The sequence below is a fragment of the Dendrobates tinctorius genome, unplaced genomic scaffold, assembly GCF_039654945.1.
Source record: "Dendrobates tinctorius isolate UK_male_01 unplaced genomic scaffold, ASM3965494v1 ptg000250l, whole genome shotgun sequence".
Classification (NCBI taxonomy): domain Eukaryota; kingdom Metazoa; phylum Chordata; class Amphibia; order Anura; family Dendrobatidae; genus Dendrobates; species Dendrobates tinctorius.
In genome coordinates, this window is record NW_027361917.1 from 26,619,531 (window position 1) to 26,647,050 (window position 27,520).

The 27,520-nt window shown below is 42.9% G+C and overlaps 1 protein-coding gene across 3 annotated transcripts in view; it reads left to right on the plus strand.

Annotated features, from left to right (window-relative positions):
* Positions 1 to 27,520, plus strand: part of LOC141063506 (interferon-induced, double-stranded RNA-activated protein kinase-like) — a 125,360-nt gene that overhangs the window by 21,418 nt on the left and 76,422 nt on the right. For all 3 annotated transcript variants that reach the window (XR_012224890.1, XM_073557586.1, XM_073557587.1), the window contains exons 6-7: positions 1,736 to 1,794; positions 26,380 to 26,455. Coding sequence is in view for 2 of the 3 variants with exons in the window: in XM_073557586.1 (XP_073413687.1) it covers positions 1,736 to 1,794; positions 26,380 to 26,455 (135 nt within the window). In the remaining variant the exon portion in view is untranslated. The remainder of the gene's footprint in view (positions 1 to 1,735; positions 1,795 to 26,379; positions 26,456 to 27,520) is intronic.

Consider the following 27,520-nt stretch of genomic DNA (forward strand, 5'->3'; position numbering starts at 1 on the left):
AATGGTTGTCTATCCTGGTCTGGAGAGTTGAATACGTCCTGGTTATCAATAGTTATTTCTAAAGTTGTTGTGAGGGTTGTTGTGAGGGATGTTTGGTTGACCCTTTCCTTTGCACCTAGATGTCTTTATATTACTTTGTAGACTGTTGGGCTGTACACTTTATAATCCTCTGTGTATTTCCCTGAGAGTTTTGTGTGATTGCGCTTATGTTTCTGACATGTCTGCCTTGTTATGTATTTCCCCATAAACTGTATAGACTAGTGCTACTTAGGATCATAGGAAGAAATGAGGCTCAGGCATCTCCACCTTTAGGGGTAATTCTGGGACAGGGATAGCCAGGGACCCCTAGCCTGTGGTGGAGTATAGGTGCACATCTATTATCCCACAATCACACCGTGACACCTTCATGGAAGAGTCATCAGAAGAGAACCTCTCCTGTGTCCTCACCTTAAAATTCGGAGTCAGAAGTATGAAAAGGAACATCTAAACAAGCTTGATGCATTTTGAAAACAAGACCGATGAGTTAAAATAGAACTCTTTGGCCACAATGATGAAAAGGTATGTGTGGAGTAAAAAAGGCACAGAATTTCAGTAAAAGAACATATCACCATCAATCATGCTTTAGGGTTCTGTTACAGCCAATGCACGGGGAACATTTCACGGGTAGAGGGAAGAATGAATTCAATGAAATTTCAACAATTTCTTGATGCAAACATAACACCGTCTGTAAAAAAGCTGAAGTTGAAAGGCAGATGGCTTCTTCAAATGGATAATGATCCTAACACACACAACAAAATTCACAATAGATTACCTCAAAAAGCGCAAGCAGAAGGTTTTGCAAAGCCCCTCACACACATATACCTGATCTGAACATCATTGAAAATCTGTGGTTGGCCTCAGAATAGCAGTGCATGCAAGACAACCCAGGAATCTCTCAGAACTGGTAGAATTTTTCAAGGAAGAATGGATAAAAATCCCTCAAACAAAAACTGAAAGACTTTTGTCTGGCTGCAAAAAGCGTTTACAAGCTGTGATACTTAGAAAATGGGTTGCTACTAAGTACTAACCATGCAGGGTGTCCAACCTTTTGCATCAGACCATTTTTGTTTTTGTAATTTTTAAAATGCTAAAGATGAATATATATACATATATATTTTTTGTTGCCTAAAACACAAAGGAAATGTGTCATCTTTAACCTTAGTCCTTTTAGAGATAATTTCATGTTCATGTTCCCTGTGTGGCTCAGCCAAAAGTTTTTACCATAACCAGGTTCCCCGTATCATGTTCCCATATGCTTTATGCATCTATCAGCCCTCTGTGTCTGTACTGTTACACACTTAACATTATGGCTGGTCCATACAACCAGGGCAACTGTTACCACCCACCTTTCGTGTCTACCTTTTTTTCCTCATAGATTGTAAGCTTGCGAGCAGGGCCCTCTTGGTATCTGTTATGATCTATGTGATTATTGTTATGCTGTAATGTCTATTGACTGTACAAGTCCCCTCTGAAATGTAAAGTGCTGCGGAATATGTCGGCGCTATAGAAATAAAATTTATTATTATTATCTTGCTTACCTGTTCATAATAACAGTAATTTTCACCAGGGGTGTTCAAACCTTTAAAATGCCACTGTATATATACACATTACAGCTCACTGGAAATAATAATGCAGTATATTTGGATATTTCCATTTTTGATGAACACATTAATTTACCGTATTTCTTTTCTTCTAGGACTTATCTGAAGTTTTCGTAGATTGCTCTGGTTCCGAAAATTCTTCTTTCTCTGGAAGGTACATAGTTTTATGGTTCATGTAATTATTTTACTTATAAAAGGCTAGTGAACATACAGTATTTAAAAGAGGTTTTCGCTCTCTTGATAGGATGTGCCTTCGCTTACTGGAATGTGAGGGTCCACCTTACAGACTTAGGATGAGGAGACTTTAATACTCGTCAAGTGTTCTTTTCGTTATTTGACCTGTATTGTTGTTTCCTGGTCAGTGCATTCTTCTGGCAAAACATAAATGTACCCCTGCTCGGCTTAATACTATGTAGCCATAAGCTTCCCTGACAATATAGGTGGCCTACTACCTGTCCTGTTAGTTGCTTCCTGTCATGGATCACACTCTGCTGGTATTTACAGGCTGTTTATTACATGCAGAGTCATCTTCCATTACATGAGTCTCTCCCACAACTGACCAACAAGTTACAACAACACAAAAGTATACACACAAACATAATGAGACCCCTAGAGGCCAAATCATCATATAATATATTGCTACACTACCAACCATCTGCAAAAGAAACGTAAACAATGTATTATCTCAAACTAATAGCACAAACTGGAGACTAGGTGATCTTATTAACAGTTTCTTGAAAAGACACTTCTACTTCAGATAGTTTTCCTAAAACTACTTTGTAAACCCAGTAATGAATCAAGCCAACACCTGGAGTGACTTAGGGCAACAGAGAAAACCATACCATTATTATTAATATTTATTTATAAAGAACCATTGGTTCCATGGTGCTGTACGTGAGAAGGGGCTACATACAAATTACAGATGTCACTTACTGTAAACAAGCTAACAATCACACACTGATACAGAGGGGAGAGGACCCTGCCCTTTCGGACTTACATTCTACAGGATGGTGGGGAAGGAGACAGTAGGTTGGAGGGTTGCAGCAGCTCCAGTGATGGTGAGGCGGTAGCTCCAGTAGTGGTGAGGAGGCAGCGGGGATCATTGCAGGCTGTAGGCTTTCCAGAAGAGGTGGGTTTTCAGGTTACGTCTGAAGGATTCGAGTGTGGTTGATAGCCGGACGTGTTGGGGCAAGGAATTCCAGAGGATGGGGGCTATTCGAGAGAAGTCTTGGAGGCAGTTGGGTGAGGAGCGAAAAAGTGTGGAGGAGAGAAGGAGGTCTTGGGAGGATCGGAGATTACGTGAGGGAAGATATCGGGAGATTAGTTCAGAGATATACGGAGGAGACAGGTTATAGATAGCCTTGTAGGTCAGTATTAATAATTTGAATTGGATACGCTGAGGAAATGGGAGCAAGTGAAGAGATTTGCAGAGGCGAGAAGCGGAGGAGTAGCGAGGAGAAGATGAATTAGTCGGGCAGCAGAGTTAAGGATGGACTGGAGAGGTGCGAGGGTGTTAGCAGGGAGGCCACAGAAAAGGATGTTGCAGTAGTCGAGACGAGAGATGATGAGGGCATGCACAAGCATTTTAGTAGAGTGAGGGTTGAGGAAGGGACGGATTCTGGAAATATTTTTTGAGCTGGAGGCAGCAGGAGGTGGAGAGAGCTTGGATGTGTGGTTTGAAGGACAGGGCAGAGTCAAGGGTTACTCCGAGGCAGCGGACCTCCGGTACGGGGGAAAGCGTGATGTCATCAATTTTTATAGATAGGTCACGTAAGGAAGATCTGTGAGATGGGCGAAAGATGATCAGTTCAGATTTGTCCACATTCAGCTTGAGGAAGCGAGAGGAAAAGAAGTAGGATATGGCTGATAGACACTCCGGGATTCTGGAGAGCAGAGAGGTGCCGTCAGGGCCAGAAAGGTAAATCTGAGTATCTCCGGCATAAAGGTGGTACTGGTATCCGTGGGACTTTATGAATTGCCCCAGGCCCAGTGTATAGATTGAGAAGAGTAGGGGTCCTAGAACAGAGTCTTGGGGGACTCCAACAGAGAGAGGGTGGGATGAGGAGGTAGTGTGGGAGTGGGAGACGCGGAATGTGCGGTTGGAGAGGTATGAGGAGATACAGGATAGGGCGAGGTCTTTGATGCCAAAGGAAGAGAGGATTTGTAGTAGGAGGCAGTAGTCAACTGTGTCGAAGGCAGTGGACAGGGCTAGAAGGAGGAGTATAGAGTATTGTCCGTTTGCTTTGGCTGTAAGTAGGTCGCTACTAATTTTGGTCAGTGCTGTCTCAGTGGAGTGGTGGGGGCGGAAACCAGACTGTAGATTGTCAAAGAGCAGGTTAGATGAGAGATGGGAGGAAAGTTCAGCGTGGACGTGCTGCTCCAGGAGTAGGCGTGATTGTGGCATGTTTGAAAGCAGAAGGGAAGGTACCAGAAGTTAGTGATAGGTTGAAGAAATGGGTTAGGAAATATCTTATCACCTCAATATATGGGATGCTGAGGGACATATTGCGCCCTTCAGGGAAGGGCAAAATATTTCACAAATGGGAAAAACATACATGATGAAGAACTTGAGCACAAGATTCTGCGGGGCTGGGAATTGGTAAGAAAGCATATCATCAATGAACAATGGAGAGTCAGTTCAGAATAATGCATAAAACAATATGTGGCTTCAATATACCTCCGACTTCGCAGAATCCTAATAGGCACAAAGTTGCCCAAAATGTACAATGCCCAAAACAGACACAGAACATGGATTGTGGTCATGTCCCAGGACACAAGAACTCTGGTTAAAAGTCCAGGATATGTATCTGAAGATCTGTGGTATATGGGTAGAAGTAGATCCATTGTGTTGGCTGTTTCACTTTACGACGGGTAAAACAAGAGGGGGACGGCTACATGACTTGCTTCACACCATTGCAAAGGTGATAAAATGTCTAATTCTGCAACACTGGCTAGCTAAAACACTCCCAGGGATAAAATAGATCAAGGATGGTTTAACATCGGTCTTATTTTTGGAAAAAAGAGAAACAGAAAGAAATAAAGATAAAATGACGAAAATTTTTTTTTAAAAATGGAGAGTGTTTATAGAAACGTCACTGACCACCAGAGAAATTCAAAACTTAATGCACGCCTTTGTGAATTCGGATTGGTATCTATTAGAGGATCTGAGTGGTAATCTGGGTAAACTGAAATGTGTTATATGAGCTGTTATATGAGCTATATGGAGGATAAGGTGGACCTGGAGATAAGGTGTCTGATTTCAGTCAATGTGATCTATGAAAATGTGGACGTAAGGGGGTTTGATAATTTTATATTTGATAAGTTTATTTTTGGCCTGTTTCACACATCCGTTTTTCCCCATTGACTTGTATTAACGGCGGATCTTGACGGATGGTCATCCGTTCGATCCATTTTTTTACGGATCCGCCAAGATTTTGCCGTCCGCTGAGCGGACAGGACGGACAATGAAACGTTTTTTTCCCCGGCCTGATCCGTATTTTCTATTGCGCATGGCCGGGAGAAATGCCTGTGTCGGAAATTTAACCCTAAACTCCGTTCTGGCGTCTGAAAAAAATTCTCAAATTCTCAAATTCTGTATTATACTCATGTTACACCCGGAGCTGCTGTCACTGTTCTGCTGTTACCTAATGTATTGTACTCCAGTTACAGCCAGAGCTGCAGTCACTGTTCTGCTGTTACCTAATGTAGTGTATTCCAGTTACACCCAGAGCTGCTGTCACTGATCTGCTGTTATCTAATGTATTGTACTCCAGTTACTCCAAGAGCTACAGTCACCTTTCTGCTCTTACCTAATGTATTATACTCCAGTTACACCCAGAGCTGCAGTCACTGTTCAGATCTTACCTAATGTAATGTACTCCAGTTACACCCAGAGCTGCAGTCACTGTTCTGCTTCCACCTAATGTATTGTACTCCAGTTACTCCCAGAGCTGCAGTCACTGTTCTGCTTTTACCTAATGTATTGTAGTCCAGTTACACCCAGAGCTGCAGTCACCGTTCTGCACTTACCTAATGTATTGTATGCAAGTTACACCCAGAGCTGCACTGTTCTGCTCTTACCTAATGTATTGTATGCAAGTTACACCCAGAGCTGCAGTCACCGTTCTGCTCTTACCTAATGTCCTCCTGTTACACCCAGAGCTGCAGTCACTGTTCTGCTGTTACCTAATGTATTGTACTCCAGTTACACCCAGAACTGCAGTCACTGTTCTACTTTTACCTAATGTATTGTAGTCCAGTTACACCCAGAGCTGCAGTTACCCTTCTGCTCTTACCTAATGTATTATACTCCTGTTACAGCCAGAGTTGCAGTCACTTTTCTGCTGTTACCTAATGTATTGTACTCCAGTTACACTCAGAGCTGCAGTCACTGTTCTGCTTTTACCTAATGTATTGTAGTCCAGTTACACCCAGAGCTGCAGTCACCATTCTGCTCTTACCTAATGTATTATACTTCTGCTACAGCCAGAGCTGCAGTCACTTTTTTGCTGTTACCTAATGTATTGTACTCCAGTTACACCCAGAGCTGCAGTCACTTCTCTGCTGTTACCTAATGTATTATACTCCAGTTACTCCCAGAACTGCAGTCACTGTTCTGCTTTTACCTAATTTATTGTAGTCCAGTTACTCCCAGAGCTGCAGTCACTGTTCTGCTTTTACCTAATGTATTATACTCCAGTTACACACAGATCTGCTGTCACTTTTCTGCTGTTACCTAATGTATTGTACTCCAGTTACACCCAGATCTGCTGTCACTTTTCTGCTGTTACCTAATGTATTGTACTCCAGTTACACCCAGAGCTGCAGTCACTGTTCTGCTTTTATCTAATGTATTGTAGTCCAGTTACACCCAGAGCTGCAGTCACCGTTCTGCTCTTACTGTTATGATTGAGTCACCGCAGGAGGCAAAAACAGAAATGCAAGCTAAGTCCAGAAAACCAGAGAGGTTGGCAGCTATCGGATTGCAGACCCCTGAACCTATCAACACAACTAGCAGTAGCCGTGGGGGGTTCCTACGATGCCCTAGACCCCTCGATCACAGCCGGAGAACTAGATAGCCTAAAGACAGAAAGGGAAATCTAAACTGCCCCAGAGCAGACCCCAAAGCAAAAGGCAGCCCCCCACATATAATGACGGTGAAGCAAGAAGAAAGAACACAACACAGACAGAAAGATAGACTGAGCAAAGACGGGGCCCAAGCTAACTAGATAGGAAAGGACAGGAAGGCTGCTGTCTGCAATCCGTGAAAAACCCTATGAAAATAAGAGCCAACAGACTGACAGTGAAAAAGGCCCTGAAGACGCTAGGCTTCAAAAAGACTATGTCAGTACTCAGGAATATTCTGAAGACAGAGCAACAGGCAAAAGGAGATTCAGCTCACCCCAGCAGGGAATGGCAGAATCCAGAAAAGCAAGGCAAAAAACAAAACACAAATGCAAAAAGGCAAGGCAGCAAACTTAGCTTTAGAGGAGCAGGAATCAGACTGGTGTCCTAGAAGTCCACAGAGAAATCACCCGCAGGGCAGAAGAGCGTCGGCAGCCTTATATCCAGTCAGTGACTCCACTCAGCCAGTCATCATCATTAGGCTCAGGTGCCTGATAATCAGGCTCACTACCTTCCCTCACCAGAATAGGGAGTTCACCAGACCTCAGTGACGAAGGGGAAAATGAACTCACAACAGTACCTCCCCCTTGAGGAGGGGTCATCGAACCCTCAACCACGCCACCAGGGCGATCAGGGTGAGCCCGATGAAAGGCACGCACCAATCTTTTGGCATAAATATCAGAGGCAGAGACCCAGGAATTGTCCTCCTGACCATAACCCTTCCACTTAACCAAATACTGGAGTCTCCGTCTAGCCAGACGGGAATCCAGTATTTTCTCTACCTCATATTCCATGTTACCTTCAACCAATACAGGGTCCGGAGGTGCCACCCCAGGAACAACTGGTTCAACAAACCTCTTCAACAAGGACTTATGGAACACATTATGGATTTTAAATGTGACAGGAAGAGCCAAGCGAAAAGAGACCGGATTAATAATCTCCAAAATCTTGTAAGGTCCAATAAATCTAGGCTTAAACTTAGGAGAAGCCACCTTCATAGCAATATTTTTTGATGATAACCACACCATATCACCAATCTTAAACTGGGGACCAATGGTCCTATGTCGATTGGAAAACCGCTGGGCCTTTTCCTGGGAGAGAGATAACTTATCCACCACTTGGTCCCAGATCTGGTGCATTCTCTCCACCACAGTGTCAACACCTGGGCAGGCAGAAGGCTCCACCTTCCCTGAAGAAAATCGAGGATGAAACCCAAAGTTACAAAAAAAGGTGACATCAAAGTGGCAGAACTAGCTCTATTATTTAAAGCAAATTCGGCCAAGGGCAAAAATGAAACCCAATCATCCTGATCAGCGGAAATATAACATCTCAAATACGACTCCAAGGTCTGGTTTGTTCTCTCTGTCTGCCCATTGGTCTGAGGGTGAAAAGCAGAGGAGAAGGACAACTGAATTCCCAGCTTGGAACAGAAAGTCCTCCAAAATCTAGACACAAACTGAACTCCTCTGTCAGATACAATGTTCTCAGGAATCCCATGCAAGCGAACCACCTGTTGCAAAAACAGGGGCACCAACTCAGAGGAAGACGGCAATTTAGGGAGTGGTACAAGATGAACCATCTTAGAGAACCTATCACAAATCACCCAAATAACAGTCATTCTTTGAGAGACTGGCATATCAGAGATGAAATCCATTGAAATATGGGTCCATGGCCTCCTGGGGACCGGCAAAGGCATCAACAACCCACTAGAGCGAGAACAAGATTTAGACCGGGAGCAAGTCCCACAGGACTGCACAAAATTCCTGACATCATGAGACAAGGTGGGCCACCAAAAAGAGCGACTCACCAGATATCTAGTACCAAAAATACCTGGATGACCAGCCAATGCAGAGCAATGAACTTCAGACATCACTCTCTTCTTCCACTGGTCAGGAACATACAACTTTCCACTGGGACAACGCTCAGGTTTGTCCTCCTGGAACTCTTGCAGAGCAAGTCTCAAATCGGGCGAGATGGCAGAAAGAACTACCCCTTCGCCTAAGATGGTAGCAGGCTTGGTCACCACAGGAGAATCAGCAAAGAAGCTCCTAGAGAGGGCATCTGCCTTGACATTCTTAGTTCCAGGAAGAAAAGAGACCACAAAATCAAAACGTGTAAAAAACAAGGCCCACCTAGCCTGTCTAGGGTTCAAGCGTTTGGCCGACTCTAGGTAAATCAAATTCTTGTGGTCAGTGAGGACCACAACATGATGTTTAGCTCCCTCCAACCAATGTTTCCACTCCTCAAATGCCCATTTCATGGCCAACAGTTCCCCATTCCCCACATCATAGTTACGTTCAGATGGAGAGAAGTTTCGGGAAAAGAAAGCACAGGGATTCATTTTAGATGTTACAGGATCCTTTTGGGACAAAACAGCTCCTGCACCAATCTCAGAAGCATCCACCTCTACCTGGAACGGGAGTGAGACATCAGGTTGCCGCAAAACCGGGGCGGAGGTAAATCTCCGCTTCAGCTCCTGAACGGAAGCAAGAGCCTCCGGAGACCAATTCAACACATCAGCACCCTTCTTAGTCAGATCAGTCAATGGCTTGGCAATACTAGAAAATTTTGCTATAAATTTCCGATAAAAATTAGCAAAACCCAAAAACTTCTGGAGGGCCTTCAAAGAAGTGGGCTGAACCCAATCATAAATGGCCTGTACCTTGGCTGGGTCCATTTTAATAGTTGACGGAGACAAAATAAATCCCAAAAATGAAATCCTCTGTACTCCAAAAAGGCATTTCGATCCTTTGACATACAGGGAATTCTCCCTCAAGATCCGGAACACAGTCCGAATATGTTCCACATGAGAATCCCAATCCTTGGAGAAGATCAAAATATCATCCAGATAGATAATCAAAAATTTATCTACAAAGTCTCGGAAAATATCGTTCATGAAGCACTGGAAGACAGAAGGGGCATTAGTGAGCCCAAAAGGCATCACCAGGTACTCAAAATGTCCCTCCGGGGTATTAAACGCCGTCTTCCATTCATCCCCCTGCTTAATGCGGATAAGATTATACGCCCCCCTGAGGTCAAGCTTGGTAAACCAGCAAGCACCTCTAACTCTAGAGAATAGATCCGAAATCAGGGGTAACGGATACTGATATTTAATAGTAATTTTGTTGAGGGCACGATAATCAATATAAGGCCTTAAAGAACCATCCTTTTTGGCCACAAAAAAAACCCCGGCACCTAAGGGTGAAGAGGATGGTCTAATATGACCCTTCTCCAACGCCTCCTATATAGGATCGCATAGCCTCGTGCTCGGGTACAGATAAATTGAAGAGCCGACCCTTGGGAAATTTACACCCCGGGCTCAGTTCAATTGCACAGTCATAACTCCTATGAGGAGGCAAGGACACAGACTCATTCTCACTAAATACATCATAAAAGTCCGCCAAATAGTCAGGAACATCATGCGACTGAGGAGAGGTGGAAAAAACCGGAGCCTCACTAAAGGCACACCGACAACCCCAACTCACCACAGACACAGATTTCCAATCCAAAACTGGATTATGAATTTGCAACCAGGGAAACCCCAGAACAATGGTATCATGCAAATTATGCAACACCAAAAATCTGCAATTTTCTTGATGGTCTGGGGCGACCCGCATTACCACCTGGGTCCAAAACTGAGGTTTATTTTTCGCCAAAGGAGTAGCATCAATCCCCCTCAAAGGGATAGGCGTCTGCAGAGGTGTCATCGGAAATCCACAACGTTTAGCAAAATCCAAGTCCATTAGGTTTAGCGCTGCTCCCGAATCCACAAAAGCCTTGGCGGAAAATGTGGACAGGGAGCAGATCAGAGTAATTGCCAGATGAAACTTAGGTTGAACACCACCAACAGAAAACGTGTGTGCAAAGCGTTTCTCTCGTTTAGGACAAACAGAAATAATATTCGAGGCATCTCCACAGAACAAACACAGCTTATTACGCCTTCTGAACTCCTGACGTTGCGCCTTAGACAAAACTCTATCACATTGCATAGGTTCAGACGTCTGTTCAACCGGTGGCAACACCTCTCGTGCAATCCTGCGTTCACGTAAACGCAGATCAACCTGAATGGCTAATGCCATAGAATCGTCCAGACCAGAGGGAACAGGAAATCCCACCATAGTATCTTTTACAGCTTCTGACAAACCCTTCCGAAAGAGAGCAGCCAAGGCATTATCATTCCAGGTAGTAAGGACCGCCCACTTTCGGAACTTTTGACAGTACAACTCTGCAGAATCTCGACCCTGGTTCAATGCCAACAGGGTCTTTTCAGCCTGATCAATAGCATTAGGTTTGTCATACAACAACCCCAAGGCTTGAAAGAATGCGTTCCTATTCTGACTAATGTGATCATCTGGTTTCAAAGAAAATGCCCAATCCTGGGGATTGCCACGCAGCAAAGAGATGACAATTTTAACCTGCTGCGCGGAGCTCCCTGACGAGTTAGGCTTCAAGGCAAAGAATAATTTACAATTATTTTTGAAACTCAAAAATTTAGATCGATCCCCAAAAAATACATCAGGTATAGGGATCTTTGGTTCAACAGCATGCGAACGAGCAAGATAGGCGGAAATTCCCCACACTTCCGCAGCGAGCTGCTCCACATGATCAGATAATTGCTTTATCTCCATTGAGAGAAAAAAAATTCCCCCTGCGGCCTCAGAGATATAGAGGAAAGAATATACACACTTTTTTTTTTTTTTTTTTTTTTTTTTTTATTAAACACAATTCTTTCCTGCTATTGAGTACCCTAGGATCTGCGGTATGGCGGGTGATTCTGTTATGATTGAGTCATCGCAGGATGCAAAAACAGAAATGCAAGCTAAGTCCAGAAAACCAGAGAGGTTGGCAGCTATCGGATTGCAGACCCCTGAACCTATCAACACAACTAGCAGTAGCCGTGGGGGGTTCCTACGATGTCCTAGACCCCTCAATCACAGCCGGAGAACTAGATAGCCTAAAGACAGAAAGGGAAATCTAAACTGCCCCAGAGCAGACCCCAAAGCAAAAGGCAGCCCCCCACATATAATGACGGTGAAGCAAGAAGAAAGAACACAACACAGACAGAAAGATAGACTGAGCAAAGACGGGGCCCAAGCTAACTAGATAGGAAAGGACAGGAAGGCTGCTGTCTGCAATCTGTGAAAAACCCTATGAAAATAAGAGCCAACAGACTGACAGTGAAAAAGGCCCTGAAGACGCTAGGCTTCAAAAAGACTATGTCAGTACTCAGGAATATTCTGAAGACAGAGCAACAGGCAAAAGGAGATTCAGCTCACCCCAGCAGGGAATGGCAGAATCCAGAAAAGCAAGGCAAAAAGCAAAACACAAATGCAAAAAGGCAAGGCAGCAAACTTAGCTTTAGCGGAGCAGGAATCAGACTGGTGTCCTAGAAGTCCACAGAGAAATCACCCGCAGGGCAGAAGGGCGTCGGCAGCCTTAAATCCAGTCAGTGACTCCACTCAGCCAGTCATCATCATTAGGCTCAGATGCCTGATAATCAGGCTCACTACCTTCCCTCACCAGAATAGGGAGTTCACCAGACCTCAGTGACGAAGGGGAAAATGATCTCACAACATCTTACCTAATGTATTATACTCCTGTTACAGCCAGAGCTGCAGTCACTGTTCAGATCTTACCTAATGTTTTGTACTCCAGTTACACCCAGATCTGCAGTCACTTTTCTGCTGTTACCTAATGTATTGTACTCCAGTTACACACAGATCTGCTGTCACTTTTCTGCTGTTACCTAATGTATTGTACTCCAGTTACACCCAGAGCTGCAGTCACTGTTCTGCTTTTATCTAATGTATTGTAGTCCAGTTACACCCAGAGCTGCAGTCACCGTTCTGCTCTTACCTAATGTATTATACTCCTGTTACAGCCAGAGCTGCAGTCACTGTTCAGATCTTACCTAATGTATTGTACTCCAGTTACACCCAGAGCTGCAGTCACTGTTCTGCTGTTACCTAATGTAGTGTACTCCAGTTACACCCAGAGCTGCTGTCTCTGTTCTGCTTTTACCTAATGTATTGTATGCAAGTTACACCCAGAGCTGCAGTCACCGTTCTACTCTTACCTAATGTCCTCCTGTTACACCCAGAGCTGCAGTCACTGTTCTGCTGTTACCTAATGTAGTGTACTCCAGTTACACCCAGAGCTGCTGTCACTGATCTGCTGTTATCTAATGTATTGTACTCCAGTTACTCCCAGAGCTGCAGTCACTATTCTACTTTTACCTAATGTATTGTAGTCCAGTTACACCCAGAGCTGCAGTCACCGTTCTGCTCTTACCTAATGTATTATACTCCTGTTACAGCCAGAGCTGCAGTCACTGTTCAGATCTTACCTAATGTATTGTACTCAAGTTACAGCCAGAGCTGCAGTCACTGTTCTGCTGTTACCTAATGTATTGTACTCCAGTTACTCCCAGAGCTGCAGTCACTGTTCTGCTTTTACCTAATGTATTGCAGTCCAGTTACACCCAGAGCTGCAGTCACCATTCTGCTCTTACCTAATGTATTATTCTCCTGCTACTGCCAGAGCTGCAGTCACTTTTCTGCTGTTACCTAATGTATTGTACTCCAGTTACACCCAGATCTGCAGTCACTGTTCTGCTTTTACCTAATGTATTGTAGTCCAGTTACACCCAGAGCTGCAGTCACTGTTCAGATCTTACCTAATGTATTGTACTCCAGTTACACCCAGAGCTGCAGTCACTTTTCTGCTGTTACCTAATGTATTGTACTCCAGAATATGTACAGGACTCTGCCTATGTAATGAGCGACGCAGCAGTGATGCCTTTAACGGCTGTAATGTGCCTGCAATGCAGCCGTGTTTCCGCGACAACTAAGCAACTGTCACTGATTGGTCACGGCCTAACTTCTGAAAATGTTGGAAATTGGTTTTGATTAAAATCTTACTTTTCAAAGATGGTATACTCATATGCTGAGCTCTGTACGTATAGTAGAAAAATACTACAGCATATTGACTTTGCTAAGGTACATATGAAGTTGAAGAGTGAATATACACATTTTGAAATACATAACTGCTGTGTAGACTAGAGTAGGCTGAATTGATGTTCTTAGCTCAACCTCTTCTTAGATGTGACCCTAACCCAAATCTCCTGGGCCTAGGTCTACAAATTTAAAGGTAGGTAGTATCTTGGTTTATTTATAAACAAAAAAAAAGCCGTGCACAAGTAGGAAGCGTGCTCAGCAAAATATGGAGGCAGGCCTTTACACTACACCTATGCGTTTATTTAATTTTTCTAGGAGGAGCCTGTCAAGTTAATTTTTAAAAGTTGAACAGCCAATCAGAGCAATAGTAATATTTCAGCAGTGAAATTTGATGAAATATTACTATCCAGCCATGGCCGATGCTGCAATAGCATCGGACATGGCTGGAGATCGTGATCCGACCCCCCCCACCCGGCTGGCAGCGGCGATGTGCCGCCGCCACCTTCTGACGGCAGTGATCGGCAACCGTTGCAATAATCTGCTCCCCCTCCGCTTCCCCCTGCCTTCCGATCTCCCCCTATAGCCCCCCGGTACCTCATGAGTCCCGATACCTCCCAGTGTCCCGCCGTCTTCTCTCCATGGGCGCCGCCATCTTACAAAATGGCGGGAGCATGCGCAGTGTGCCTGCGAATATGCCGGTCGGCAGATTCATTCATTATTTTTACAGGTATACTTTGATCACTGTGATAAACTATCACAGCGATCAAAATATAAAAAAAAAGTAAATAAAGCCCCCCTTTATCACCCCCTTAGCTAGGGACACATAATAAAATAAAGAAAATACATTTATTTTTCCTTTAGGGTTAGGATTAGAATTAGGGTTAGGGTTAGAATTAGGGTTGCAATCAGGGTTAGGGTTAGGGTTGCAATTAGGGTTAGGGTTGCAATTAGGGTTAGGGTTAGAATTAGGGTTAAGATTAGGGTTAGGGGTGTGTTGGGGTTGGGATTAGGGTTAGGCTTGTGGGTAAGGTTATGGTTGGGATTAGGATTGGGGTGTGTTGGGGTTAGGGTTGGGATTAGGGTTAGGGGTTTGTTGGGGTTAGGGTTGAGTTAGAATTGAGAGGGTTTCCACTATTTAGGCACACCGGGGGTCTCCAAACGCGACATGGCGCCACCATTGATTCCAGCCAATTTTGCATCCAAAAAGTCAAACAGTGCTCCCTCCCTTCCGGGCCCCGACATGTATTCAAACAGTGGTTTACCCCAACATATGGGGTATCAGGGTACTCAGGAAAAATTGCACAACAACTTTGGGGGTCTAATTTCTCCTGATACCCTTAGGAAAATAAAAAATTGGGGGCTAAAAAATGATATTTGTGGAAAAAAAAATGATTTTTATTTTCATGGCTCTGCGTCATAAACTTCTGTGAAGCACTTTGGGGTTCAAAGAGCTCACCACCTATGTAGATAAGTTCCTTAGGGGGTTTAGTTTTCAAAATGATATCACTTGTGGGGGGTTTTCACTGTTTAGGCACATCAGAGGCTCTGCAAAGATAACTTGACGCCCGCAGACCATTCCATCAAGTCGGCATTTCAAAATGTCACTACTTCCTTCCGAGCCCCGACGTGTGCCCAAACAGTGGTTCTCCCCCACATATGAGGTACCAGCATACTCAGGACAAACTGGACAACAATTTTGGGGTCCAATTTCTCCTGTTACCTTTGTAAAAATAAACAATTGCGGGCTAAAAAATCATTTTTTGAGGATAAAAATGTTTTTTTTTATTTTCACGGCTCGGTGTTATAAACTTCTGTGAAGCACTTTGGGGTTCAAAGTGCTCACCACACATCTAGATAAGTTCCTTAGGGGGTCTAGTTTCCAAAATGGTGTCACTTGTGGGAGGTTTCCACTATTTAGGCACATCAGGAGCTCTCCAAACGTAACATGGTGTCTGATCTCAATTCCAGCCAATTCTGCGTTGAAAAAGTCAAACGGTGCTCTTTCCCTTCCGAGCTCTACCATGCACCCAAACAAAGTTTTATCCCCACATATGGGGTATCAGCATACTCAGGACAATTTGAACAACTTTTGGGGTGCATTTCCTCTTGCTACCCTTGGTAAAATAAAAAAATGGGGCAAAAAGGTCATTTTTGAGGATAAAAATGTTTTTTTTTATTTTCACGGCTCGGTGTTATAAACTTCTGTGAAGCACTTCGGGGTTCAAAGTGCTCACCACATATCTAGATAAGTTCCTTGGGGGGTCTAGTTTCCAAAATGGGGTCACTTGTGGGGGGTTTCTACTGTTTAGACACATCAGGGGCTCTGCAAACGTAACATGACGCCCGCAGACCATTCATCAATTCGACATTTCAAAACGTCACTACTTCCCTTACGAGCCCCGACGTGTGCCCATACAGTGATTCCTCCCCACATATGTGGTACCAGCGTACTCAGGACAAACTGGACAAGAATTTTTAGGATCCAATTTTTCCTGTTACCCTTGTGAAATAAAAAATTGCCGGCTAAAAAATCATTTTTTGAGGAAAAATTTTTTTTTTAATTTTCACGGCTCGGCGTTAAACTTCTGTGAAGCTCTTGGGGGTTCAAAGTGCTCAACACATATCAGGATAAGTTCCTTGGGTGGTCTAGTTTCCAAAATGGGGTCACTTGTGGGGGTACTCCATTGTTTAGGCACACAGGGGCTCTCCAAACACGACATGGCAACCTCTAACTATTGGAGCTAATTTTCCATTCAAAAGTCAAATGGTGCTCCTTCTCTTCCACTCCCTGCCGTGCGCCCAAACAGTGGTTTATGACCACATATGAGGTATCGGTGTACTCAGGAGAAATTGCCCAACAAATTTTAGGATCCATTTTATCCTGTTGCCCATGTCAAAATGAAAAAATTGATGCTAAAAAAAAATTTTTGTTGGAAAAATTAAAATGTCCATTTTTTCCTTCCACATTGCTTTTGTCCCTGTGAAGCACCTGAAGGGTTAATAATCTTCTTGAATGTAGTTTTGAGTAACTTGAGGGGTGCAGTTTTTAGAATGGTGTCACTTTTGGGTATTTTCTGCCATATAGACCCCTCAAATTTACTTCAAATGTGAGGTGGTCCCTAAAAAAAATGGTTTTGTAAATTTTGTTGTAAAAATGAGAAATCGCTGGTCAACTTTTAACCCTTATAATTTCCTAACAAAAAAAATGTTGCTTCCAAAATTGTGCTGATGTAAAGTAGACATGTGGGAAATGTTATTTATTAACTATTTTGTGTCACATAACTCTCTGGTTTAACAGAATAAAAATTCAAAATTTGAAAATTGCGAAATATTCAACATTTTTGCCAAATTTCCATTTTTTTCACAAATAAACACAAAAATTATCGACCTAAATTTACCACTATCATGAAGCCCAATATGTCACAAAAAACAATCTCAGAATCGCTAGGATGCATTGAAGCGTACCAGAGTTATTACCTCATAAAGGGACACTGGTCAGAATTGAAAAATTGCCTGGTCATTAAGGTCAAAATAGGCTTGGTCATGAAGGGGTTAATACATCCTAGAATTGCACTTGCCTTTTTTGCTGCTGCATCACACTGACTCATATTCAGGCTGTAATCTATTAGTATACCCAAGTCTTTTTCACATGTGCTGTTGCTTAGCCCTATTCCTCCCATTCTGTATATGCTTTTTTCATTTTTATTGCCCAGATGTAGTACTTTGCATTTTTCCCTGTAAAAAAACATTGTTAGTTGCTGCCCACTGCTCCAGTTTATATCTTTTTGAATCCTCTCTCTCTCTTATCTAGTATTAGCTATCCCTCATAGCTTTGTGTCATCAGCAAATTTAATCAGTTCACCCTCAATTCATTCATCTAAATCGTTGATAAAGATGTTGAACAATACAGGACCCAGAACAGAGCCCTGTGGTACCCCACTTGAGACATTCCTCCAACTGGATGTGCAGCCATTTACGACCACTCTTTGGGTCCGATCACTAAGCCAGTTATGAATCCACCTAACAGTTGCCTTTTCCATTCCATACTTAGCCATTTTGTCAATAAGGATTGTGTGAGATAATTTGTCAAATGCTTTGCTGAAGTCAAGATATACTATATCTACAGCATTTCCCTGATCCACCCAATCAGTGATTCTGTCATAGAAGGAAATTAAGTTAGTCTGACATGACTTATTAGTTACAAACCCATGCTGACTCTGTTTAATCACTTCATTCTTATCCAGGTCCTTACATACATGTTGTTTAATAATTTGTTCAAAGATCTTTCCTGGTATAGAAGTCAGACTCACCGGCCTATAGTTGCCTGGGTCCACCTTCTTCCCCTTTTTGAAGATAGGAACAACATTTGCTCTTCTCCAGTCTTCTGAGACTTCTCCTGTTCTCCAAGAATTTTCAAAGATTATAGAGAGGGGTTCAAAAATTTCGTCTGCTATCTCCTTCAGTACTCTGGGGTGTAATTCATCTGGACCTGGACATTATTAAACAGGGCACAGGTTTCAAGGAATTTAGGAAAGAAAAAGGACCTCTCTGCTGCTGAAAAGCATCAAATAGTGCAATGCCTTGGTCAAGAGATGAAAACATTAGATATTTCCCAAAAATGTAAACGTGACCATCGTACTGTTAAGAGATTTGTGGTTGATTCTGAGCACAGACATGTTTGTGCTGATAAAGGCAGAATGAGGAAGGTTTCTGCCAGGCAAGTTCATCGGATTAAGAGAGCAGCTGCTAAAAAGCCATTACAAACCAGCAAACAGATATTTAAAGCTGCTGGTGCCTCTGGAGTCCCTCGAACCACATGGTGTAGGATCCTTCAAAGGCTTGCTGTGGTGCATAAACCTACTATTCGGCCACCCCTAAAAAGTGTTCACAAGCAGAATTTGTAGCAGTGGGTCCAGACATACATGAAGACTATTTTTCATACAGTCTTCTTTACTGATGAGTGTCGAGCAACCCTGGATGGTCAAGATGGATGGCTGGTGGATGGCCACTATGTCCCAACAAGGCTGCGACTTCAGCAAGGAGGAGGAGGAGTCATGTTTTTATGGCCGGAATCATGGGGAAACAGCTGATGGGGCCCTTTAACCCCTTCCTGACTTGAGACGTACTATCCCGTCCACGGTACCCGGGCCCGTATGACCGGGGACGGGATAGTACGTCTACCGCGATCAGCGGCGCCCACGTGGTGAGCGCCGCTGATCGCGGCCGGGTGTCAGCTGATTATCACAGCTGACACCCGGCACAATGTGTCAGGGGCGGTCACGGACCGCCCCCGACACGTTAACCCCTTGCACACCGCGATCAAACGCGATCGCGGTGTACCGGGAGTTAAAGGGAAGCATCGGCAGGGAGGGGGCTCCCTCCGTGCTTCCCTGAGCCCCCCACGGCAGCGCAATGTGCAGCGCTGCTGCGGGGGGCTCCTATCCTCCAGGCCCCCGAATCCAAGATGGCGACGGGGGCCTTCGGGGGCCTGGGGAAGCTGGCTTCCTCAGTGCCTGCAAAGCGCAGGCATGAGGAAGCCTTGTGCACTGCCTGTGACAGATTGCTGATCTGTCACAGTGATCTGTGATGTGACAGATCAGCGATCTGTCACAGGACAGTGATGTCCCACCTGGGACTATGTAATAAAGTAAAAAAAAATTAAAAAAAAGTGTAAAAATAAATTTAAAAAAATCGCCAAATAAATTAGTAAAAAAAAAAAAAAATATTCCCCAATAAATTCATTTTTTTAAAATAATAAAAAAAAAAAACAATAAATGTACACATATTAGGTATCGCCGCGTCCGTAACGACCTGCCCTATAAAACTGTCCCATTAGTTAACCCCTTTAGCAAACCCCTTAAAAAATAAAAATAAAAAAGCGAAGCAAAAAATAATGATTTATTATCATACCGCCAAACAAAAAGTGCAATAACGCGCGATCAAAAAGACGCATATAAATATCCATGGTACCGCTGAAAACGTCATCTTATCCCGCAAAAAACAAGCCGCCACACAGCATCATCAGCAAAAAAATAAAAAAGTTATAACTCGCAGAATAAAGCGATGCAAAAATAATTATTTTTTATATAAAATAGTTTTCATTGCATAAAACCGACAAAAACATAAAAAAACGACCTAAATGAGGTATCGCTGTAACCGTACTGACCCGAAGAATAAAACCGCTTTATCAATTTTACCGCACGCGGAACGGTGTAAACGCACCCCCCCCAAAAGAAATTCATGAAACGCTGGTTTTTGTTCATTCTGCGTCCCAAAAATCGGAATAAAAAGCGATCAAAAAATTTCACGTGCCCGAAAATGGTACCAATAAAAACGTCAACTCGTCCCGCAAAAAATAAGACCTCACATGACTCTGTGGGTCAAAATCCGGAAAAATTATAGCTCTCAATATGTGGTGATGCAAAAACTATTTTTACAATAAAAAGCGTCTTTTAGCGTGCGACAGCCGCCAAACATAAAAACCGCCATAAATAGTAAATCAAACCCCCCGTTATCACCCCTTTAGTTAGGGAAAAATAATAAAATTAAAAAAATGTATTTATTTCCATTTTTCCATTAGGGTTAGGGCTAGGGTTAGGGCTAGGGGTGTGTTGGGGTAGGGTTAGGTTAGGGTTAGGGTTAGGGTTAGGGCTAGGGTTAGGGTTAGGGCTAGGGTTAGGGCTAGGGCTAGGGTTAGGGCTAGGGTTAGGGCTAGGGTTAGGGCTAGGGTTAGGGGCGTGTTGGGGTTCGGGTTGGAGTTAGAATTGGGGGTTTCCACTGTTTGGGCACATCAGGGGCTCTCCAAATGCAACATGGCGTCTGATCTCAATTCCAGCCAATTCTGAGTTGAAAAAGTCAAATGGTGCTCCTTCCCTTCCAAGCTCTGCTATGCGCCCAAACAGTGTTTTACCCCCACATGTAGGGTATCAGCCTACTCAGGACAAATTGCAAAACAATTTTTGGGGTCCAATTTCTCCTGTTACCCTTAGGAAAATAAAAAATTGGGGGCAAAAATATCATTTTTGTGGAAAAAAAATGATTTTTTTATTTTCACGTCCGAGTGTTATAAACTTCTGTGAAGCACTTGGGGGTTCAAAGTGCTCACCACACATCTAGATAAGTTCCGTGGGGGGTCTAGTGTCCAAAATGGGGTCACTTGTGGGGAGTTTCAATAGTTTAGGTACATCAGGGGCTCTCCAAACGCACATGACACCCGCAGACCATTCCATCAAAGTCTGCATTCCAAAACGTCACTGCTTCCCTTCCGAGCCCCGACGTGTGTCCATACAGTAGTTTTCTCCCACATATGGGGTAGCAGCGTACTCAGGACAAATTGGAAAACAACTTTTGGGGTCCAATTTATCCTGGTACCCTTGGGAAAATAAAAAAATGGTGACTAAAAGATCATGTTTGTGGAAAAAATACGAATTTTTTATTTTCACGCCCGGGCGTTGTAAACTTCTGTGAAGCACTGGGGGGGTCAAAGTGCTCACCACACATCTAGATAAGTTCCTTGGGGGGTCTAGTTTACAAAATGGTGTCATTTGTGGGGGGTTTCCACTGTTTAGGTACATTAGGGGCTCTCCAAAGGCAACATGACACCCGCAGACCATTCCATCAAAGTCTGCATTCCAAAACGTCACTACTTCCCTTCCGAGCCCTGACGTGTGCCCATACAGTAGTTTTCTCCCACATATGGGGTAGCAGCGTACTCAGGACAAATTGGAAAACAACTTTTGGGGTCCAATTTATCCTGGTACCCTTGGGAAAATAAAAAAATGGTGACTAAAAGATCATGTTTGTGGAAAAAATACGAATTTTTTATTTTCACGCCCGGGCGTTGTAAACTTCTGTGAAGCACTGGGGGGGTCAAAGTGCTCACCACACATCTAGATAAGTTCCTTGGGGGGTCTAGTTTACAAAATGGTGTCATTTGTGGGGGGTTTCCACTGTTTAGGTACATTAGGGGCTCTCCAAAGGCAATATGACACCCGCAGACCATTCCATCAAAGTCTGCATTCCAAAACGTCACTACTTCCCTTCCGAGCCCCGACGTGTGCCCATACAGTAGTTTTCTCCCACATATGGGGTATCAGCATACTCAGGACAAATTGGACAACAACTTTTGGGGTCCAATTTCTCCTGGTACCCTTGGAAAAATAAAAAAATGGTGACTAAAAGATCATGTTTGTGGAAAAAATACGAATTTTTTATTTTCACGCCCGGACGTTGTAAACTTCTGTGAAGCACGGGGGGGTCAAAGTGCTCACCACACATCTAGATAAGTTCCTTAGGGGGTCTAGTTTCCAAAATGGTGTCATTTGTGGGGGGTTCCACTGTTTTGGTACATCAGGAGTTTTCCAAACGCGACATGGTGTCCGATCTCAATTCCAGCCAAAAACGTCAAATGGCGCTGCTTCCCTTCCGAGCTCTGCCATGCCCCCAAATAGTGGTTTACCCCCACATGTGGGGTATCAGCGTACTCAGGACAAATTGCACAATAACTTTTAGGGTCCTGTTACCCTTGGAAAAATAAGAATTGAGGGTGAAAAGATCATTTTTGTGGAAAAAATATGATTTTTTAATTGTATGGCTTTATGTTATAAACTTCTGTGAAGCCCATGGGGGTTCAAAGTTCTCACCACACATCTAGATAAGTTCCTTAGGGTGTCTAGTTTCCAAAATGGTGTCATTTGTGGGGGGTTTCCACTGTTTTGGTACATCAGGGGTTTTCCAAACGCGACATGGTGTCCGATCTCAATTCCAGCCAAAAACGTCAAATGGCGCTGCTTCCCTTCCGAGCTCTGCCATGCGCCCAAATAGTGGTTTACCCCCACATGTGGGGTATCAGCGTACTCAGGACAAATTGCACAATAACTTTTAGGGTCCTGTTACCCTTGGAAAAATAAGAATTGAGGGTGAAAAGATCATTTTTGTTGAAAAAATATGATTTTTTAATTGTATGGCTTTATGTTATAAACTTCTGTGAAGCCCATGGGGGTTCAAAGTTCTCACCACACATCTAGATAAGTTCCTTAGGGGGTCTAGTTTCCAAAATGGTGTCATTTGTGGGGGGTTTCCACTGTTTTGGTACATCAGGGGTTTTCCAAACGCGACATGGTGTCCGATCTCAATTCCAGCCAAAAACGTCAAATGGCGCTGCTTCCCTTCCGCGCTCTGCCATGCGCCCAAATAGTGGTTTACCCCCACATGTGGGGTATCAGCGTACTCAGGACAAATTGCACAATAACTTTTAGGGTCCTGTTACCCTTGGGAAAATAAAAATTGGGGTGAAAAGATCATTTTTGTGAAAAAAATATGATTTTTTAATTGTACCGCTGTACGTTATAAACTTCTGTAAAGCCCTTGTGGGTTCAAAGTTCTCACCACATATCTAGATAAGTTCCTTGGGGGGTCTAGTTTCCAAAATGGGGTCACTTGTAGGGGGTTTCCACTGTTTAGGTACATCAGGGACTCTCCAAACGTGACATGGCGTCCAATCTGAATTCCAGCCAATTTTGCATTGAAAAAGTCAAACGGCGCTCCTTCCATTCTGAGCTCTGCCATGCGCCGAAACAGTCGTTCCCCCCCACATATCAGGTATCTGCGTACTCAGGACAAATTGCACAATAACTTTTGCAGTTCAATTTCTCCTGTTACCCTTGGTAAAATAAAAAAAATTGAACCTGAAGTATTTTTTTTATGAAAAAAAGTTAGATGTTCATTTTTTTTTAAATATTCAAAAAAATTCCTGTGACGCACCTAAAGGGTTAATAAACTTCTTGAATGTGGTTTTGAGCACCTTAAGGGGTGCAGTTTTTAGAATGGTGTCACTTTTGTGTATTTTCTATCATATAGACCCCTCAAAGTGGCTTCAAATGTGATGTGGTCCTAAAAATAAAATGGTGTTGTAAAAATGAGAAATCGCTGGTCAACTTTTAACCCTTATAACTTCCTAACAAAAAAAAATTTTGGTTCCAAAATTGTGCTGATGTAAAGTAAACATGTGGGAAATGTTAGTTATCAAGTTTTTTGTGTGCCGTATCTCTGTGATTTAAGGGCATAAAAATTCAAAGTTGGAAAATTGCGAAATTTTCAAAATTTTCGCCAAATTTCCGTTTTTCTCACAAATAAACGCAAGTTATTTGAATGAAATTTTACCACTAACATGAAGTACAATATGTCACGAGAAAACAATGTCAGAATCAACGGGATCCATGGAAGCGTTCGAGAGTTATGACCTCATAAAGGTACAGTGGTCAGAATTGTAAAAATTGGCCCGGTCATGAACGTGCAAACCACCCTTGGGGGTGAAGGGGTTAAGGTTCCTGAAGGTGTGAAAATGACCTCTGCAAAGTACTGTATATAGAGTTTCTGACTGACAGCTGTCTTCCATGGTATAAAAAGTAGAAATGTGCCTTCAGGAGCAAAATCCTTTTCATGCATGACAATGCACCATCTCATGCTGCAAAGAATACCTCTGAGTCATTGACTGCTATAGGCATAAAAGGAGATAAACTCATGGTGTGGCCACCATCTTCCCCTGACCTCAACCCTGTAGAGAACCTTTGGAGTATCATCAAGCAAAAGATCTATGAGGGAGGCAGTTCACATCAAAACAGCAACTCTGGGAGGCTATTCCGACTTCATGCAATGAAATCCAAGCAGAAACTCTCCAAAAACTCCCAAGTTCAATGGATGCAAGAATTGTGAAGGTGATGTCACAGAAGGGTTCCTATGATAGCATGTAACTTGGCCTGTTAGGATGTTTTGGAGTTAAATAGCTTTTTTGTTCAGTGAATGTGACCTCCTAATGCTGCAAATTCCACAAATGAACATTTTCAGTTCTTTAAAACAGATCAAATGTTTAGAAATTCTACTGTGCATAATAATTTGGAACAGTGCAATTTGAGTTTTTTTTCATTTTGGAGATTATACTGTTATCATTGGGAGGTTTCTTCAATAAAATTTGATGTATACTCTAACCGGTGATGACCTTTATTAGACTGACTGTCATTTGTACCGACTATTTAGGAAAATCATAGAAAAATATCATTTGCATAATAATTTGGAACACAGTGTAGCAGCGGGCACAGGAGTTAGCCGGAGCCGCTGGCTCCTGCCTCTGTGACCCGCTGCTCCGCCGAAACCGCTCCTCCACCTCCCCACCACAGCGAGAGATGGTACATCCGGACTATAAGATGAACCCCTCATTTTCCTCCACATTTTGGGAGGAAAAAAGTGCATCTTATAGTCCAAAAATTACGGTACTCACTTCGTCTATCACTTTTCTTCGTCTCCTCTCTGGATCTCACTATCTGTTGCCTCGATCTCCCGTTCCTTCAGGGACACCTGCTCGCTAGTCAGACCATAGGTCTGCTTCTGATGCACGTTGGGCCCCATCTGACTACTGACAGGAAACTCCCTCTGTCCCTTGACTTGAGCCCCTCCAACGCTTGTCTAGTTCAAATCATTAACCCTAGTTCTCTCCACTGTTGAGCAGAACACAACCTATCAATAATAACACATTATTTAACATGTTGCATATCACATCACATTAATACACATACTTTCAAGAGGAAACGTGGGCAAATTGTCCTTTTTACAGTAGTACACCAGTGTTCTGGTGTAAAAAGTTAGAAATTAGCGGTTGCCATCTTTGCACAATAATTTTTATGACTTATCAATGCCTTCCGCAGCTCTAGGTCAAATTATTGAAAGGGGACAGGGCTTCTTGTAAGAGAAAGTTCTTACTGAGAGCTGGAAGAGCCGGACAAAAATGCAGATGATCTTCTTATCAAGCTGAGGTCGAAGTTTATTAAGAGATACACGGCAGAATAGGACAGATAGTCAGTGAAGTTGAAGCATGTGGGCACAAAAACAGGAATTCAGACGGGCAGAGATTCGCTGTGAAGTCTGGCGATGAAAAGGCTCCTTGCCCTGGCCATGGTGTGGCACAGCGGCATAATGGCGGTGGAATGGCCCAGAGCAACAGTAACAGGGGCTTCTTATACATGATCTGAACAAAGAAAGCTGCATCTTGCGGCAATGGGTGTATACGGTTACATCATATTGCAGAGAGAAACGTGTTTTAGAACAAAGAATATAATGACATAATACAAAGACATTAATTAACGTTTCCCCAAACACTAAAACTCATAGAATTCAATATTCTCTCTAGCTTATGTTATTAATCTTATCAATACTTTCAGACTAAACCCATAAATTCATGCATTTGACATTTTAATGATTCTGTTCTCTACCAACACTATCATGTATAGATACATTGTCCATGTATTTGTTAACCCTATTCCCCATTGATCCAATTTTCCTTTGTGCTCGTCTGCTAGCAGACATGATCTCATTTTGCTTCTTCCATTTACTTTCCCAAAGTACATTTTATTAGTTCTATTATAAAAGTTAAGTTTGTATCCTAACTTTCACAAGATGGCTGCCTGATTCATCATGGCGGCTCAGTATATTATAGCTGACCATTCTCTTACAGCTTCTAACAGCCCAATACATTTTCAGACCTACCAGTCATGGATTATACAAAATCATAAGGCACGGAGTCAGTCCACCCATCCATCACAAATAACAAAAGTAAATCATAACAGTGTTTGTAAAGATTAATAATATCAATTAATATTTATTTTTAGTGCCGGTGGTGACATAAATGGTAACAAAAGCCTTTCTGAAAATGGATTCTCTGATTCAACATCTACATCTTCTGAGGTATTCCCAAGCAAATGAACAAGTAGAATGATTATCATCTACGGAGCTGTGTTCTCCCTTGAACAGCATATATTAATAAACGTGTATTGTTTTATGAAGCTTGTAGGTGATTATTATTTCCTTAGTTTTGTTGGCCAGATAGTAAATTACTTGCAGTGCTGATTTTAATGGTGTCGTCTCACTAATTCATATTACATTATTAAAGGAAGTCTGTCACCGGATTTTTGGAATGCAAGCATGAAGAGCAGCGTGAAGTAGGGTCAGAGACCCTTTGTCTAGTCATATGTCACTTACTGGTCTGCATGCAGTCATTTTGATAGAATGACTGTTTTTTCAGCTACAGATCTATCAGCAGTGCTAAGAATGCTGAGCTCACACCACTGATTGGCAGCTTTCTGTGTACACAGTACATTGACGGAAAGCTGCAACTCATGGAGAGTGGGTCGTGGTTACACAGAACAGTTGACTAGGAGGCACGAGACACTTTGTCTTATAGTGATAATCTCCTGCTGATAAAACACTGATTTTATTGAAAAAGCAGCACAAAGCCTATCAAGTGACACATTCCTGGAATCATGCTGCTCTCAGATTACATAGCAAAAACCCACGGACAGATTCCCTTTAAGCTCTGTTTTAAATGCCGGGTGGAGCCGGTCTTGTCTGATCTGCGGCTATGGTCTCCAGCCATATTTTCATAGTATATTATCTCTGAAGTGCTGGAGAGATTCTGAGTATAATATACCTGTCTGCAATTGTGCAGTCAGGCTCTGATTTATGCTGCCTGTAATTTGGGCATTGTGAATTGCCTGACAGGTTCCATTCAATAAAATGTATTTTCAACATATAAAAATCTCTGACTGGCGCGAATTCCGGTGCTGTATAGTGCACCACATTCCCAAAATTTGAAGAATCCGTGGTGGTTTTAGTTGCTGAATCCTATGTTGGTCACCTTTATTTCTCAGATCATTTGTAAAATGGACCCCTTTATTTATTGGCAGGTGACCATTATATTAGAAAATGTAAAAAAGAGCAATTGGCTCACCTGTCCAGGTACACGGCAAGATA